The sequence below is a fragment of the Schistocerca serialis genome, chromosome 4, assembly GCF_023864345.2.
Source record: "Schistocerca serialis cubense isolate TAMUIC-IGC-003099 chromosome 4, iqSchSeri2.2, whole genome shotgun sequence".
NCBI classification, from domain to species: Eukaryota; Metazoa; Arthropoda; class Insecta; order Orthoptera; family Acrididae; genus Schistocerca; species Schistocerca serialis.
The window spans coordinates 753803740-753822453 of NC_064641.1; the positions used below are offsets into that span (position 1 = coordinate 753803740).

The 18714-nt window shown below is 39.5% G+C and overlaps 1 protein-coding gene across 1 annotated transcript in view; it reads right to left on the reverse strand.

The window, feature by feature from the left end:
• Positions 1-18714, reverse strand: part of LOC126474747 (proton channel OtopLc-like) — a 134720-nt gene that overhangs the window by 74959 nt on the left and 41047 nt on the right. Inside the window, exon 4 of the mRNA XM_050102224.1 lies at positions 10252-10360. Within this exon, the coding sequence (XP_049958181.1) occupies positions 10252-10360 (109 nt within the window). The remainder of the gene's footprint in view (positions 1-10251; positions 10361-18714) is intronic.

Here is an 18714-nt window from a genome sequence, read left to right on the forward strand (position 1 = left end):
TGTATACATCATCAAAGTACATCGATATCAGGCATAATACAAAACAAGGAAAGTGATTTACTCCATGTTTTATTTAAAAAATTAATACATCAGCAATGTTGAACACTGGGACTTTCTGAAGCAACAGCCCCTGAGGCTAAAACAGCTGAGTACGAGGTGTGGCTAGAAAAAAACCGGACTAGTACTGGTGAAACAATAAAACGAATGCAATAAGGCTGAAAGTCGTGTGGCCTGTCACGTGACTCTCGCTCCGCCTACTGCTCGAGTTTCATCTGCCTCCTGCACTCAGTCTGCCCGTGGCATCTATTTTAAGTAGTTGACGTTTTGTCTGTGCATCGGAAAATGTTGAGTGTACAGAAAGAACAGCGTGTTAACATCAAATTTTGTTTCAAACTAGGAAAATCTGCAAGTGAAACGTTTGTAATGTTACAACAAGTGTACGGCGATGATTGTTTATCGCGAACACAAGTGTTTGAGTGGTTTAAACGATTTAAAGATGGCCGCGAAGACACCAGTGATGACACTCACACTGGTGGACCATTGTCAGCAAAAACTGATGCAAACATTGAAAAAATCGGTAAACTTGTTCGACAAGATCGCCGTTTAACAATCAGAGCAGTGTCTGAGTTAACAGGAGTTGACAAGGAAAGTGTTAGGCAGATTCTTCATGAAAGTTTCAACATGAACAAAGTGTGTTCAAAAATGGTTCCAAAGTGTCTCACAATTGAACAGAAGGAACGCCGAAGAATGATTTGTTCTGACATCCTGGAAAACATCGAAAGTGATCCCACCTTCTTACAAAATGTTATTACTTGCGATGAATCGTGGTTTTTTACTTACGATCCCGAAACTAAACGCCAATCGATGCATTGGAAAACTCCTGGTTCTCCGCGACAAAAAAAAGCACGAATGTCAAAATCGAAATTCAAGGCAATGATGATTGTTTTTTTTGAGATCAAAGGGATTGTGCACATTGATTGGGTACCAGAGGGACAAACAGTGAATCAGCATTACTACATTAGCGTCCTGGCTACCCTACGTGAGCGAGTACGGAGAAAACGGAACGATTTGTCGAGAAAAAAGTCATGGATCCTTCACCAAGACAATGCCCCAGCTCACAGTGTGTTGTCAGTGAAGACGTTTTTGGCAAAACACAACATTCCCATCTTAGATCATCCACCCTACTCACCTGATTTGGCCCCCTGTGACTTTTTTCTTTTCCCTAAAGTCAAGTCAGCTTTGAAAGGAACTAGATTTGAGACTGTTGAAGCAGTAAAAGAAAAAGCGACGGAAGTAATGTATGGACTTACCGAAAATGATCTGCAGCATTGCTATGAACAGTGGAAAATTCGTATGGAGCGGTGTAGAGACCGAGGAGGAGAGTACATTGAAGGAGATAACATGAAATTGTAAATAATTGTAAATAAATGTTTTTTCCAGCATCAGTCCGGTTTTTTTCTAGCCGCACCTCGTATCTCATCACATGGAGCAGCTAAGTTATTATGTGAACTTCTATTAACTGTAATTGAAATTTTCTAGTTTTCACTCATCTTTGTACTTGTGAATGGTGGAGTCCTAAACTATTAAGTTGTTCCATTAGTATGATTGAGAATTCACTACTACCACTGTCCAATTATAGATTGATCTCACCAGCTGTTCTGAACTGCAAACATGGGAGTTATTCTTACAGCACGTTTTTCATTTCTGAAGTCATCCCAGCTTCAACCTGCAGTTACTTACTGCCCCGCACCCTCCACCCAACTCTTCCCATCCCCTCTGACCTGTCACCTTCTTACAGTTTGTCTCCCCTCACCCTCATTGTGCGCTGCTCTCTGCCGGCACACCCACCGGTCTTTTCCCCTTCTCTGCTCCTTTCCTTTCCGCTCCACCCCCTCCCACTCCCACTTACAGCCACTGGATGCTCTGTCAGGCAGTGCTGATTGCTCTTCCTCCACTAGTAGCCTGCTATCCCACCCCTTGCCCTGTCCTGCTCCAGATTATTGCTCTCATTCAATGTAGTTCTATTTCAGTCTGGCTGGAGTGTCCAGAGATGATAGTCATGTGTTTATGTGGTGTGCTCACTTGTGTGAATGTGTGTGCAGTTTGTTTTTTGGAACAAGGCATTGGCCAAAAGCTTATATGAAACAGTCTTTTCAACATGCCTGTCTGCAACTCAGTGTGTCATTTTTATAATGAGTAGCAGTGCATCCTTTTCATAATATTTTTGCTGTCCCACACTGTTTGATCTTTCCTAATATTGATCCACATAACAGGTAGAGCAGGCTCTGAAAGAAATCTAGTTAATTATGAATAAAATTATTTCAACAGTTGCTTTCTCAGTCATCTCAAACAACAACTTTCAATCTCCTTCTTCTGGAAGCTCAATATTTATGTGAATACATGGCTATTTTTCATAGAAAATAGCTACCTACATCAGTAACAACAGGGGCCTGTTTACAAAATGCTATTACTTTTCATGCAGCAATGCAAAAAGATTGCTACTTGCCATCTAACTAACAGGAATTTTCACTTCTTGAACCTAGATAATCAGATAGTTTGTAGAAGAGTGGCTGATGAGGCAAACTTTCAGTTTTCTTTTGAACTGGAAGGGATTACTAATTTGTTGCTTCATGTTAGATGGGAACTTGTTGAAGACCATTGCACTACTGTACGTAACTCCACCATTGCACCAGTGTACATAACTTCACTCTAATCCCTCAACAAGGAGGCAAAGTCTGTATGGGAAAGTACTTGAATAACTTGTACTGTGACTGTGCATATGACAGATCAGGTGAAATTGATTTTATTATCAACAAATACCATTAAGGAGTAACTGTACTGGGGGGGGGGGGGGGGGGCGAATTTCAAGATCCTTAAACAGAGCTCTACAAGATATTGGGTTACCTACTGTAAATAATATTCTTATGCTTGCTTATGCTGAATAAATACTAATAATGCTATAAGAGAATCAGGAGTGAAAATATGCAAAACAAAAAAATAAGGAAATATCCTTGCTTTAGGTCAACACTGTGAAAGAAGCTCTTAATTGAAAAACATGGCAAACTGAGTTGTCATTTCCTCTAATAATTGCTCAGAAGTAAGGGAAATAATTAGGAAGATTTCTTGCCAACATAATAACAACTGCACAGAAGTAAGGGAAATCATTAGGAAAATTTCTTGTGAACATAGCAAACCATCAGTAACTGCTGTATTCAGACAAGGATATTCCCAAACAAATCCAAACACATCAGCTAGGCAATAGTGAATATTTTTTTGAATCTCTGCCATAGAAGACAGAATTCAGCTTCTTACTGTCACCGAGCATTCTTAGAAGATAGTTAGGCATTCTGTTTCAACAAAAGAAAACAATACATCTGCTTTTTCTCACTGAGCAAGCTGAGTTTAGCTCTGAGACTCATGAAACTGCTCCTGGCTACAAGCAAATCCTGTACAACATATTGTGGCATCTAAGGAATAAGACAACAGGAATTCTCCTATCAGTTTCTAATAAAATCAAACCAATAAAATCAGACTTTCCTGACTCATGGAGGTAGGAAATCTTGAACCATCTCCTGAGGCTAACAAAGCATCGTATATTTTCGAGAATTTTGCAATTTTGTTGTTCTCACTAAGTCTGGAGGAAAGACCATGCCTCCAGAGCCCCTCACTGCATGGGTTGTTGCATCTCACTTGGCTCCTAGCATCCAGGAAGCACTCACTCACAACCAACCATTCTACCCTTGATAATCACTGGAGCCAGTAATTTCAGTCACTGAAATGACTTTCCTATACAGATAACATCCTAAGAAATATTTTTTGATCTTGAGAAGGGCTACAATACTGAAACTTCCTGGCAGGTTTAAACTATGTGCCAGATGAGGTCTTAGCACTGTAGCTGTTACCTAAAAACATGTGAAGCTTCCTACAGGCAAGCAGCCTAGCAGTCAATGGTGCCTGTTTGGAAGCTGTCACATAAGTCATCAAAGTCTTACTTGGTGTGACATGGGTTTATGTCAATTGGAGGAGTAAGTAGAAATATGGACTTCAAATGTTCCTTGACAAGTTGGTTTGTGTTTGAGTGCATTTTAACCAGCAGCCACAGCAAAAGGATTTATAGGCCAATGGTTGAAGAACCTGATCCCTGAAGTGTTTTCACTGTAGGTTCTGCAGAGATGAAATAATTTTTGTGCAATTCTACGAGGACTGTTGGTGCCATTGTAACTTACTAAGCAGGTTCATTTGGATAGTTTGGAGAACATTCAATCACTTCACAAGTACCATCATTCATCAACAAAATAACCATACATGTTGTGATACTCACTGCAGGCTTTACCAGAATTTTACATGTTAACTAAACACTTTAAATAAAAAATCTACATAGGTGTTCACCTTTTGAGTAGTGGATATTCACTAACCAAGGGTTTGTACATGATGCATGTTTATAAATACACGTACACTCCTGGAAATGGAAAAAAGAACACATTGACACCGGTGTGTCAGACCCACCATACTTGCTCCGGACACTGCGAGAGGGCTGTACAAGCAATGATCACACGCACGGCACAGCGGACACACCAGGAACCGCGGTGTTGGCCGTCGAATGGCGCTAGCTGCGCAGCATTTGTGCACCGCCGCCGTCAGTGTCAGCCAGTTTGCCGTGGCATACAGAGCTCCATCGCAGTCTTTAACACTGGTAGCATGCCGCGACAGCGTGGACGTGAACCGTATGTGCAGTTGATGGACTTTGAGTGAGGGCGTATAGTGGGCATGCGGGATGCAGGGCGGACGTACCGCCGAATTGCTCAACACGTGGGGCGTGAGGTCTCCACAGTACATCGATGTTGTCGCCAGTGGTCGGCGGAAGGTGCACGTGCCCGTCGACCTGGGACCGGACCGCAGTGATGCACAGATGCACGCCAAGACCGTAGGATCCTACGTAGTGCCGTAGGGGACCACACCGCCACTTCCCAGCAAATTAGGGACACTGTTGCTCCTGGGGTATCGGCGAGGACCATTCGCAACCGTCTCCATGAAGTTGGGCTACGGTCCCGCACACCGTTAGGCCGTCTTCTGCTCACGCCCCAACATCGTGCAGCCCGCCTCCAGTGGTGTTGCGACAGGTGTGAATGGAGGGACGAATGGAGACGTGTCGTCTTCAGCGATGAGAGTCGCTTCTGCCTTGGTGCCAATGATGGTCGTATGCGTATTTGGCGCCGTGCAGGTGAGCGCCACAATCAGGACTGCATACGACCGAGGCACACAGGGCCAACACCCGGCCTCATGGTGTGGGGAGCGATCTCCTACACTGGCCGTACACCACTGGTGATCGTCGAGGGGACACTGAATATTGCACGGTACATCCAAACTGTCATCGAACCCATCGTTCTACCATTCCTAGACCGGCAAGGGAACTTGCTGTTCCAACAGGACAATGCACGTCCGCATGTATCCCGTGCCACCCAACGTGCTCTAGAAGGTGTAAGTCAAGTACCCTGGCCAGCAAGATCTCCGGATCTGTCCCCCATTGAGCATGTTTGGGACTGGATGAAGCGTCGTCTCACGCAGTCTGCACGTCCAGCATGAATGCTGGTCCAACTGAGGCGCCAGGTGGATGTGGCATGGCAAGCCGTTCCACAGGACTACATCCAGCATCTCTACAATCGTCTCCATGGGAGAATAGCAGCCTGCATTGCTGCGAAAGGTGGATATACACTGTACTAGTGCCGACATTGTGCATGCTCTGTTGCCTGTGTCTATGTGCCTGTGGTTCTGTCAGTGTGATCATGTGATGTATCTGACCCCAGGAATGTGTCAATAAAGTTTCCCCTTCCTGGGACAATGAATTCACGGTGTTCTTATTTCAATTTCCAGGAGTGTATTACAGTAATTACAAACTGGTAAAATACTGAACTATTTGATTCTATATATTAGCACAATATTAATGACAATTAAAAGGAACAAAAATACAATAGGCAGTGAAGTAAGTTCCTTTACATAATAGCCATGTAATAGAAAATTGTGAAAGTATAGACACTATACAGTTTAAACAGTTTAAACTGCATTGTGATTCTGAAAGTTTCTACAAAATGAATTATTCTAATTGGAAATATTAACAAACTACTGTACTAGGATATGTAAGTAAAGGTATATATTTTTGAAAATAAATATTGGATCTACAAAACTATGACAACTGAATTTTAGAAAGAATTATATTTTGAGATTGGAACTTTCTGGAACACAAAAGCTTTGAATATGAATAACATACGAATATAAAGTTTTTGGAAAAAATAAAACGTTTGCTGAAAGGTGGAGAATGAGGTCTTTTAAAGAAACTGTGCCAACCTCAAAAAAAATTCTAGCATCATTGACTATTTACGTTCATAGTATCTGTAGATACTGCAAATCATTAATATTTCTCAAAATAAAATATTTTCATACAAACCAAATGCACTGTTATCTTCAGGAGTCATTCAAATACTGGGATAATGAAGTTTAATGAAATACTTCTTGAATAAAAAATAAGGTATTCCATATAACTATCATATGTGCACTATTAATGAAGAGAGATCAGAAAAGGGAAAAAAACACTGACATTAGGAGCAGTACAAGAATGAGTATGATAATCCTATCTTGCTCTTTCATGACATTTTTACGGACACACAATGAGTAGATTACGACGGCCACAGGTATATACAAGAACAGTCATATAGTCAGTTTGCATTCTGAGACTAGTGAGCTGCCAGTGTCCACAAGACAACTCCCCATACTGCATAAGGCATATAGGGTTTTGTCTGCAAACTATGATTCACTGAAAATGGACTAATTGGACTGAGTTTCATCCAGCTGTCAGTGGAGGCAACTTGTCAACCTGATAGGCCTAGAATTATTTTACATTCACTCAACAGAGAAGAAAATATTGCCCACTATTTTGTTTTCAAACTGTTATTTTACAGCATTTTATATCAGCACTGAAACTGTAAACTGGTGGCAAAACTTTGGTTGCTCTGTCCTTTCATTTGATTGTGTTCTGGAGATACATTTACCCAACAAGTATGCCATTTATAAGATGAACTGACAAGCATCTTGGCTGCACTGGAGCAAATGTGATCTATTTGAGCTGCAAAATTCATCACCTCCTCTGACTCCTTGAGAAAACTTCTGACAATACACTGCACCAAGCAGAGAAATCAGTTCAGTCCACTCAGAACATAATGTCCACCTTTATCTAGGGAAAGAGACACTGTGTTGCAGTTTATGACAATGAATGTGGAAATTATGGTAATCCATTTCAGATATGAATACATAGTAGGCAGAGAAGCAAACCCAGCACCAACAGTAGCACAATGTGCTGTCCATTTACATTCATATACTCAGTCTTAAGTATAATATATTGCAGGGAGGAAGGAAGTGAAGAATAACAAACTGCATCCAATAAAATCTACTACCACTCCTTGACATAGCTGCTTCCACTGAAATGCTCTTATGTACCTCTTAACAGGACATTGCTCTTTGATACATGGTTATCTCATCCAATGAGAGGGCCCACCAACAGGCAATGCTTGTGCAAACTGTAACTCTTACTTAAGATTCATATAACACAGCTGCAAATACAGAAATTATTTACAGGTACCAGAAGTAGAAATCAATGGATACATACTGGATGAGACACTATTTGTGAAATCTATAACTACTGAGAGGGATAACAAAGAGAGGTGACACCAGTACACAGTGAGGTTAACCAAAAGTTTACTTTCCATTTAGAAATCTCTAGCAGTTTGTTGGCTTGCAGACATGATTGCTCACATACATTCATTCAATACTCTCATGTGGCATAAAACTTTGGGCAATGTAGCTAAGGTCAAAAAGTATTTATTTTGCAAAAGCATGCAGTAAGAGTATTATGTAAAGTTGGCAACCAAATATCTTGCAGAAATCTCTTCACTGATTTTGGGATTCTTACACTTAGATGCCAAAATATTTAATCACTAATGGTTGGATGGTTGGTTGGTTGCTTGGACAGTTTAAGAGCACAAACTTTTAGGTCATTGTGAGAGGGGATTTAGGAAGAACTAAATAATGCACAAAATCAGTTACATAGAGGAATGTTGAGTGACAGATAAAAACATTAATAAAAGACAGCTAGATATTATTTTAGCTATCAGACTAAGTTATTCGTCAGATGTGGACAGAAACACACATATTCACACATGTGCAATTCAAACATGAATGGCCAGTGTTGCTGAGGTGCCTGAAGACAACAGTGGCCATGTGTCTGTGAGTTATGCATGTGTGAATGTGTGTGTGTGTGTGTGTGTGTGTGTGTGTGTGTGTGTGTGTGTGTGTCACTGTTTCATTTTGTCATCCATTGCTGGATATAGCACTTTCCCAGTCTCCTTCCTGCAGTATGATCTTCAGATTATCACATCCAAGCTTGTTCTGTGTGTTTCTTGCATCTTCCATTAGGTTGTTCTCCAGGTCTTTCCTCATCACAAGGAACCCGACACGGAATATCCTTGATCCATCTTCCATCATTTCACTTTGTTATATGCCCACCCCATCTCCATTTAAGTTTTATAAAACTCAGCATCATGTACTGAACACACAGCTCTTCACTTATCCATTTGTTTCTACAAATGAATGTTTGTTTTTCTACCCTATGCAACTGTTTTAAATTATTTTAAGCATTAAAGCAGTATGGATAAATGTAATTGTGTATAACAATGTCTGAGTAATTCTAACAGAGGTAAAATTGGGAAATAAGTTGAATTGTGTTGGGAAGGTCACAGATTTGCAGACGTGACATATACACTGACAAGCCAAAACATTATGACCACTTGCTTAACAGCCTGTTGGACCACCTCCGTAATGCAAAATATAACCAATTCCATGTATCATTGAATCTAAAATTTGTTGGTAGGTATATGGCATTAGATATCTACGCGTGATGTGTACGCGTTGATGGTGCTCAATAGTGACCCAGATGGGACCCATTGGATTCTCATCAGGTGGATTTGGAGGCCAAGATATGAATGTGATTTAACTGCCATGCTCCTCAAACCACTGGAGCATGATTCTTGTTTCGAGATACAGACAATTATACTGCTGAAAGATGACATCATTGTCAGGAAAGAAATCGAGCAAGAAGGGATGAAATGGTCCACAGCTGACCTGGTGTCTTTGATTACTACCACAGGTCCCATCAAAGTGCTGGAAATGTCTATCATAACATAATACATTTCCCACTAGTGTGCGTTTGTGGCATGATGCACATTATGAGCAGATGTTCACCTGGATGACAGCACTTGTGGAGATGACCATCGACCTGGTGTAGCAAAAATGTGATTATCTGATGAGTCAACACATTTCCAGTGATATACGGTCCAATCTCAATAATTCCAAGTCCCCTACAACTGCAATAGATGATGTTGTCAGGCCAACATATGAACACGCAGGGGTCATCTGCTGTGGGGTCCCTTGTTCAACAATGTGAGCTGAATGGTGTACTCTGAAACACATGTGCATCCACAGGCATTGTGCTCTTTTGCCAGAGGTGCCACAATCACCATCAATCCTACTTTACCAACAGACATGCCTCTGTCAAGAGCTATGGATGTCCAACCACTTGGCACAAAGAGGTAGTTTCACTGTGTTTTCACCACTTTCTGTAGGTGCTCACGACAGTAGCAAGTGAACATTTGACCAGTTTCGCTGTTTTGAAGATATTTGTTCACAGGCTTTCTATAATAATAATTGGCCATTTGGCAAAAAGCTGCTTATTTCAGTGGATTACTCCATTTTCAGTGCATATCTCCAGTAGGGTAATCTCCCATCTATCTTTGCTCAGCTTACATATTTTTCTTACTGCATCACATACCCACAACACCACCAAGAGGCATCCAACCTTGCAATGACTGGGCAGTGGTCATCACATTTTGGTTTGTCAGTGTATTTGTGGAATAACTTTACTATATTTGTTTATTATGTAAAAGTCTATGTGGATCTGACTAAAATCTCACACTGTAGACAATAACAGAAGGCAAAAAAGAAAGCACATGCCAGTAATAATTTAAATATTTAGAGGTATTATAGTGTCTCACGCAGGATAGAGGTCTCATTTAATTGAAGTCAAGACATCACATTTTAGAGACACATATAAAAGTGAATTACCAATAGCGTTTATAAAATTAAGTATTTCTAAAAGTTGGCCTATGTAACTAATTGTTTTAATAATTATGTTTGATGAGTACTTACCTCAGACACTGGACTAACATCTATGAAAATGTCAGAAATATAAATTAGGAGACCCACACTGACAATGAACACAGCATAGATGCTGCTTAAGACTATTGTCAACAAATACCTGAAACAATAAAAAACCATAATACTCATTCATCATATAACACTGCACATGAGCAACAGTGAGAAAAGTGGTAGGTCCCCACAGTTCAATGGAAATGAGTTATGTTGGATAAATATGCAATGTACTTCAAGCATCCTTATAAGAATTGTAATGGATTTTAGCTCCACAACTATTTTGATCCTGGAAAAGCTAAAGAACATGAGACATGAATAGTTGTTTTACTTGCTTAGAGTTTCTGTTACAAGAACCTGACCTAAAAGAAAACTGAGTCTGATAGCAGCAGATAGCTGTCTTCAGTAATTTGAATGTTTTGGAGACTAGGGACAAAAATAATCATGCAACTCAAGGAGTTCAAAGCACTCTTACACTACAGGCCATAAGCTGCATCCTAAGCAAAGCAAGAAAACTTGTATAAAGGCAGGTAAAGAATTTTGGGAAATGGTTACCAGGTAACTAGTACTTTTAATCCAAATGCAGGTTTCAGCACTGTCACCTGTGAATTTGGTACTTCAGGAAGGATCTTGGAAAAGAAGACTATGTGATATCAGAAGGGGGAGCAGTAACAGTTTGACTGTAATCTTAATAATACAATTCAACATGACATCACCTACATTAGCTGAAAATGCTTTTCACACTAATGTGAGGATTGTGCTGTTCTTTGAGTGGCATGATAAGCCTGGATAGAGCATTCTATGGAAAGTCTTAATCCAGAACTTGGAAAACCACTCACAGGAGAGGAAAATATTCACACAGGGATGTGATTAATGCAGTACCCCTTACTTGGTCACATCATACACAGCATGGTTTGCATCTGAATGTTTCAGGTACTAGGCTACTTGTGTAGCTAATTGCCAGAAGCATGCAGCTTGACCAAAGCAATACCGGTATCCATTATATCCTAGTGATATCCAATGTGTTCCTTAGGTGTTTTTAGGGTGAATTCACCTAAAAACCAGAGCTACAAAACATATTAATTATAGGTGGTACAGCTACTACGAAAATGAAATACTGCATCTTGGACAAATTTACAGAAATAAAAGAAAATCCATTTTGTCTTCCATCAAAACATCATAAATCCAACAAAAAGGATGAGTTTCTCATATTCATACCAGAAAGTGAAAGAATATATGGAATTTTAGCAGACTTGTAATGCACACGAAGATCACTGAAATGTAACAGCTTCACCTAGATTGACAAAAACTAATATCATACTACAGTAGAATCAACAAGGAAAAATTAGAAGGGGCTCTATGTGTAAAATATAAAATTATGTCCCAGTTCCTTTTAGTTAATGAATATTGCATTGAACAGCTTTTTGAATGCTGTGCCATAATAGTGTAACAGGAAACATTAAAGTATATAGTACTGACAGTTTATAGAACATCAGCAGGAATTATCTTAAGTTTCATATAACAGCTGGAAACAGCTTATGCAGACTTAAATTTTGAATCATAGTTTGTGGATACTTTAATAATGACCGAGAGCACCTAGAGCTGTTGATTTCCAATTTTAGATTATTTTCCACAGTAGAAGTCTGTACGAGGCACTAAATGTGTAGTGTAACTTTTAGTGACAGTTTGTTCTTAGACCCAATAACCTGCAGTGATTATGTTGCAAAACTAATACTCAAATAGTTCCTGATTACAAATATGGGTCAAATGTTCAAACATCAAATGTACTGACCAGTTATGTACAGATCACAGAAAAAAAGGGAAGAACCATAAACAGTGCCTTGATGACAAAAGTTCCCCAAAAAACCAGTAATATTTACAATTTCCTATTTTTTTACAACAAATATTAGGTGAAAAAAGAATCTACCATCCTGTCAAATACAGTGGAATTAAATAATGTGTCTAAAATAAGACAGATGCATAATAAATGACAGAAATTGAGTTAAAACTTTTCATTTTGCATGTGCAAAGTCACAGTTGTCACACAGCAGCCATCTATCAAACAAGTTTTGAGCAGGTCTGCTACATCTTTAGATTCTTTCGCATAATTTACTTTTGTAAATTTGCAATTTCATCAGCAACCCAACAGCTGTTATATCATCTCAGACTTATTCATTCATCATTTTCTGTAGAACCCATCAAGAAGAGAACCCTCAGGGATATGGGATGAGTGAAAGTATATGTTAACAAAAGACAAGCAAATCATAGAAACTTAATCTGTGTATTGTATTAACAATAAACTATTGCTATACTGCTTAATACTACTCATGCTTGTGTGAGCCAAATTTAGTCAAGTAAATTAGAAATGCAGCTGCTACTATGAAATTGCTGCTGCCTCCCCATTAATGTGCTGTTTATCTACAGTTGGTAGCTTATTATTTATTTGATTGAAGTGCTATCTTTCAAGAAAATATTTATCTACATCCTTAAGTACAGAGTAATATTTACAATATATCACTATTTGTTTTACAGTGAACAAAGCTACCTGCCATGTAGCTAACAGAAATCTTCAATCCATGAATCCAGATATTCACAGAATTTGTAGAAATAGTGACAAAAATGTATTTTTGTAATTTCCTTTTGAACTGGTGGGGAATTTCAGTTTCTTGAAGACCACAACAACAACTTAACGTGAGGTGGATAGATTACATTAGAAAATATGCAGGAATGACACGGATGCAAAAGAATACATCTTGTGCTGTGTGAAGTGGTGCTTTTGGACTTCCTGCCACTAGAGCCAAGAGTTTGGCAGATTTTCGATGGCACACTTCATCACAGAGCTTATGCTATGCACAGGACTTGACACAAGTGTCTCTGAGAGCCATCCTCTTGTGAAGGAGCAGAATGGAGAGCAGTTGGTTGATGGCCAGCAAACAAATGGAAGTTCATCTGGAACGTAGGGTGCTGTGGAGCTGAGCAGCCTGCACAGTCAACACTCAACACACAGCATAACCAGGCTGTTGTTGACATTGTCTACCTGTAGAGCAGACTATATTTTCCTGAGGGTCAGAGAAGAGGGCAACCACAACCAGGTAAGGAGAATATTTGTCTTAACATTGGTGTAATATATGGAGCACTAGTAGTGTGCTTTAGTGGCCTGCAGTGGTTGACGGGTAGCTGGTACCGTGTACAGTGAACACAACCAATGGCTGAAATATGTGCTATGAACACAAAGTGTTCATTGCAAGTTCCAGTATTGCATAATGTGGCCATGGGGGTGTACAAGTGTGGTTTCTGTGTAGCATCTTATATCCATGCCAAGGATGTGTTCTATCATTGTACAAGAGAGAGTTCTGTATTCTGTTTATGGCAATGCAGAAGACATGTTCAACTATTGTACATAGATATAAGTTTTCTGATTCTTATGCTGGTGTTGTCCATAGACTAGGTAGTCTTGGTAGCCCTGTTGTGGGTAATAGTAGTAAATTGTTGGGATGTCCTTAATAGTAGAGGTAGATCCCGTTGTGATTTTATTAACTTATTTACTCTGTTTATATGGTTGCCCAATTGTAATGTACTATGTCAGTAATTAGTTACATGTTCCATACAACAAGTACTATGTTAGTTAGTTATATGTCCATACAACATTTGAATGATTCTTTTATCAAAATGATGTGAAGTGAGTTTGTTTATAGGGTGTGTACAGGCTATCTGTTTCTAAACAGAAATTTGTCCATGTGTTAGAAGGAGTAGTCCAAAAGAAATACTTTTAGGTTAGGTTAAAATTTGCTTTGCTATCTGTCAGATATCTCATGTTATTGGGCAAATGATCAAAACTTTTTGTTGCTGCATATTGAACTCTTCCCTGAACTATTGACAGCTTTAGTGATAGGTAATAAAGGTCATTTTTTCCTCTAGGATTGTAGGTGTGGATATCACTATTCTTTTCATATTGTCATGGATTATTTATGATGAATTCCATAAGTGAATACATGTTTTGTGATCATGCAGTTAAAATGCCTAACTCTTTGAAGAGGTACCTATGTGATGAGTGCAGATAAACTCCACATACTATTCTTATTGCTCACTTTTGTGCAATCAATGCTTTCTTGCCAAGTGATGAGTTACTCCAAAGAATTATGGCCTAAGACATTACTGAGTGGAAATATACAAAATGGAATATATTAAAGCAGGCTGATTCATTTGGTTCCAAGACTAGCAATTACACAAAGAGCAAAAGGGGCTGAACTTAGTTGTTTGAGAAGCTCAGTAATATGCTTCTTCAAGTTCAAGTTTTTATCAGTATGTGCATCTAAAAGTTTGGAGCATTCTACCCTGTTCATGTTGCACATCAATTGTTGATATGACTCTCTTTGTTGTACAGAATTGAATATAGTGCATTGTCTCAAAATTAAGGGAGAGTCCACTTTCAGGGAACCACATAAAAATTCCTTGAAAGATATCATTAACATTCTCTTCTAGTGATTTCTCTCAAATGATGTTTATTATCACACTAGTATCATCTGCAAAAAGTACTAATTCTGCCTGTTGAATGCTAGGTGGAAGATTATTCACATGTACGGGGTATTAGGGCTATGATTGCAGTTTCCCCCCCCCCCCCCTCCCCCCCCCCCAACTGAGGACAGTATACTGAATGACATTACATCAGTACTTCATGGTGTGGTTATGACTGTGCAGAAAGCATCAGGCAGTAAATTATGTGACTTGTCTGCAAGAAGACTGTTAGATGCATACAAAAAGCAACTAACACATTGAAGTGAGTACATATTAAGGTACCAGTTATCATAATATATGTATCTATACCACTAACACCTTGTATAAGGAATAGAAGTGCACCCAAAATTAAACCTGGTGGGACTCCCTTTGTGATTTCTTCCCAGTCACTAAAATTTTCTACCTTTACAACATTGTTTGAATTATTCAGGATAACATTTTGTATACTGTTTGTTAAGTGTGATGGAAACCAGTTGTGCAATAAGTCATCAGTTCCATAAAACTTAAGTTTTTCTGAGAGTGTAACATAACTGATGCAGTCAAACACCTTGGGAAGATCGCAAAGGACACCAACTGGTGGTATTTTATTATTTAAGGCTTTCTAATATTTGGCGGGTGAATGTATAAACAGCACTCTCAATTGAGCCACCATTTTATTGTTGGAGAGTATGTATACTGTGCTTTCTATGCTATCATTTTTGGTTGGTGTCCACTTGTTTGTCTGTGTATTGCTTTCCCTTGTGGTGTTGCAGACGTGGCCACTGGGGAGATACCATTTGCACAGTGGTTGCAAAAGGACTAGTTAGCCTGTGAGCCTATTTGATCAAGGGCGATACCTGTGAACACTGTGGTCAATTTGTCCCAGCGCTTTTCACATTAGGTTGGCCCTTGCAGAGACAGAATTAGAAATGCAATTTTCCAAAAATGAGACACTTTCCCATGGGCAGTTGCATAGGTTACATGCTAGGCTCTACATCTACAATACATGCTACGCAACCCATTGTACAGTGTTTGGCGGAAGGTACGCTGTACCACTACTAGTCATTTCCTTTCTTGTTCCACATGCAAACAGAGTGAAGGAAAAACAACAGTCCGTATGCCTCTGCATCGGTCCTTCTTTCTCGTATCTTAAATCCTTGGTCCTTACTCAAAATTGTTCCGCAGTCAGCTTCAAATGCCAGTTCTCCTAATTTTCTCAATAGTGATCTTCAAAAAGAACTTTGCCTTGCCTCCAGTGATTCCCATTTGAGTTTCCAAAGCATCTCATTAACACTTGTATCAACCACACTTTCCTACAATTCTCCCAATAAACTTAAGTCGACAATCACCCTCCATACCACAATCCTCAAACACTCATAGTGTTTCATATCACTTTGCAACATTATGCCAAGATATTTAAACAATGTGACTGTGTCAAGCAGGACACTACTAATGCTTTATCTGAACATTATGAGTTTGTTTTTCCTGTTGATGGAAAATTATGGTACGTTTGTACAATTCTCCTGCATGAATGATTTCTTATACTCAAAATTTAATACTTCGGCTTTTCTTTTGCTATCTTCAGCTGCCACACCAGACGGGTCAATTAGTGACTGGATGGAACCATTAGACCTGCTTAACAATTTTACATAGGACCACAATTTTCTTGGGTTCTCTGCTGGCTCTTTTGCTAACGTAGATGGTGGTAGTTGTTGTATGCATCACACATAGATCTGTACTAATCTTTGCTTGTCATCATTAGCACACTCTCTTTTGAACCAAGAGTGCACCAGCCTCTCCTTCCTCAGCACCTTCCAAATTTGATAATTAAACCATGAACCACCATGATAATTAAACCATGAAACCACACTCCCTAAGAATGGAAACAAAAGAGAAGATGGTTTTGTGAAAAATAAAATATATTGTAATCTCGAATGTCATGTTGAGTCCTTGAGGCATGTGATATATGAAAAGTTGTGTCCTGCTCTAATTCATAAGCCACTCTAATGATCTTTACATCCATTCAAGGAAGTATATGTTTGTAAAAGGAAAGCAGTAGATGTACTTTATCATGATATGAGTAGAAGTTACCTTCTTTTGCTTCAATAGCAGCTGAGAACATGAAGAAGTTTAGCCTTCCATAGGCTACACATGGGATTTCAGAGGCACTGATTAGCAGCACCTCTACTTCAAGAAAATCAACTATGGTGACTGGATTTAAAAAAAAAAAAGGGTAAATACATTGGATACTGTGTCAGATGAAAGATCTCATGCAAGTGTTCTGATTCAGCTTCAACTACAAGGAACAAGCCAGCAGCTACATAATAGCCTAAACCAATAGGAAAAACACTTCAATGCTTTACCACCTTCCACTCACCTGGCTGTGAGGGAGGATCCACCATTTCGAGTACACTAGGAGGTGTCTTGGCAGCAGAACCCATTGGCAAAACAAGTGACAGCTGGGATGCCTATGCAATGTGCCAGATTCTCTGCCATAACTAAACCCCAAGGCAGCAGCTTGAATGTGACTGACCATAGCCAATAGCACATTCAGCTTTTCGCGAACCGCAGCCAGCTCTTTCTGCATCCACATGCAGCATGTGCACATCCTACCCAACCTAGCAAGACTAACTGAAGAAGTAAATGATACAAGCAGACAGAACCAATACTGTGAAAAGGAAAGCTGCTACTCACCTGATTCGCAGATAGGCACAACAAAAAGGCTGTCACGAGTAAAGCTTTTGGCCAGTAGGGCCTTTGTCAAAATTAAATGGCAAACACACACATGCACACTCATGCATCTCCACTATATGGTGAGTAGCAACTTTCCTTTTCACAATATTGTTACATTCCATCCTGGATTTTCTAAAGCAGATAGGAACCAAGATACACAAGTTGCTACCCTCCTGATGTGTCACCAATGGACGCTGATGTCTTAATGAACTATTTAGCTGGCTGCTCAGAAGAAATGAAAACTGTGCTACAGACTGCCTGAATTTACACTTACAAAACACTAGCTTAAATCTCTTACGAAGAAAATCATGCACAAAATTTAAGAAATATACTGTGAGGAAAACAGAGGATAAAATAGCTATTTAATTTGCCTCTCTGGAGGTCTGCATCAGCCAGGAGCTAAGGCCTGACCGACTGGCTTAGTAAATAACACTTGTCTTCAAAACACAACAAATGAGCCACTATGCATTATGTCAATAGAGCTAATGATTTGTTGTTTTCAGTGAAGGAAGGTGGCAGTAGACAGGCAGTGATTGTACTACATGGTAGGGCACAATGTGTAGAAGTTGTAATTAGTGAGCTATTGACTGAGTCAATATAGCAGGGTAGCAGGATGGATTTAAATTTGGTACTGGAGGAGTACGTAAATCAAATAGAACAGGGAGAGATGTCAGGCCAATAAAAAACAGTTCACTAGTTCATGCTACCTGTTAGCAGGAATCAAGAATTCTTGGTAAATTTTATACCCAAGACAGTGAAATGTTTATATTAACTGCCATCATCAGGAAACAGAAGCAAGTGTTTGAGTTAAGAGATATGGAAATATTGCAGATGTTGTAACCCCATTCTAGAGATAGTTTGGTAAGAAGAATAGCTAATGCGATGATTAGTGAGGAAACAATGGCCACCTTCCACCAAGAGTTTTGCAAGAAGTTAGTTCCAGTTAGGACAATGTGGTAATTAATTGGCCTGCATTATGATTGTGAACAAGGAGTAAGAGGGCTATGTGGTGAGTATGTTAACTGAGTATGCACATCTGCACAGATTACGTCCTCTGGGAAGAGAAACCGAAGTATTAGCTAATATTCTGGAAGGGATCAAGCCACCTGATTGTTCACAGCTAATGTTTGCTCAGCCTCCTCATACATTCAAAGATTTAGAGGAATTAGCATATCAGGTCAATGGGTTTAGGTATGTTGATCAAGGGAGGGGCGCCAAACAGGATGTAGCTATGAT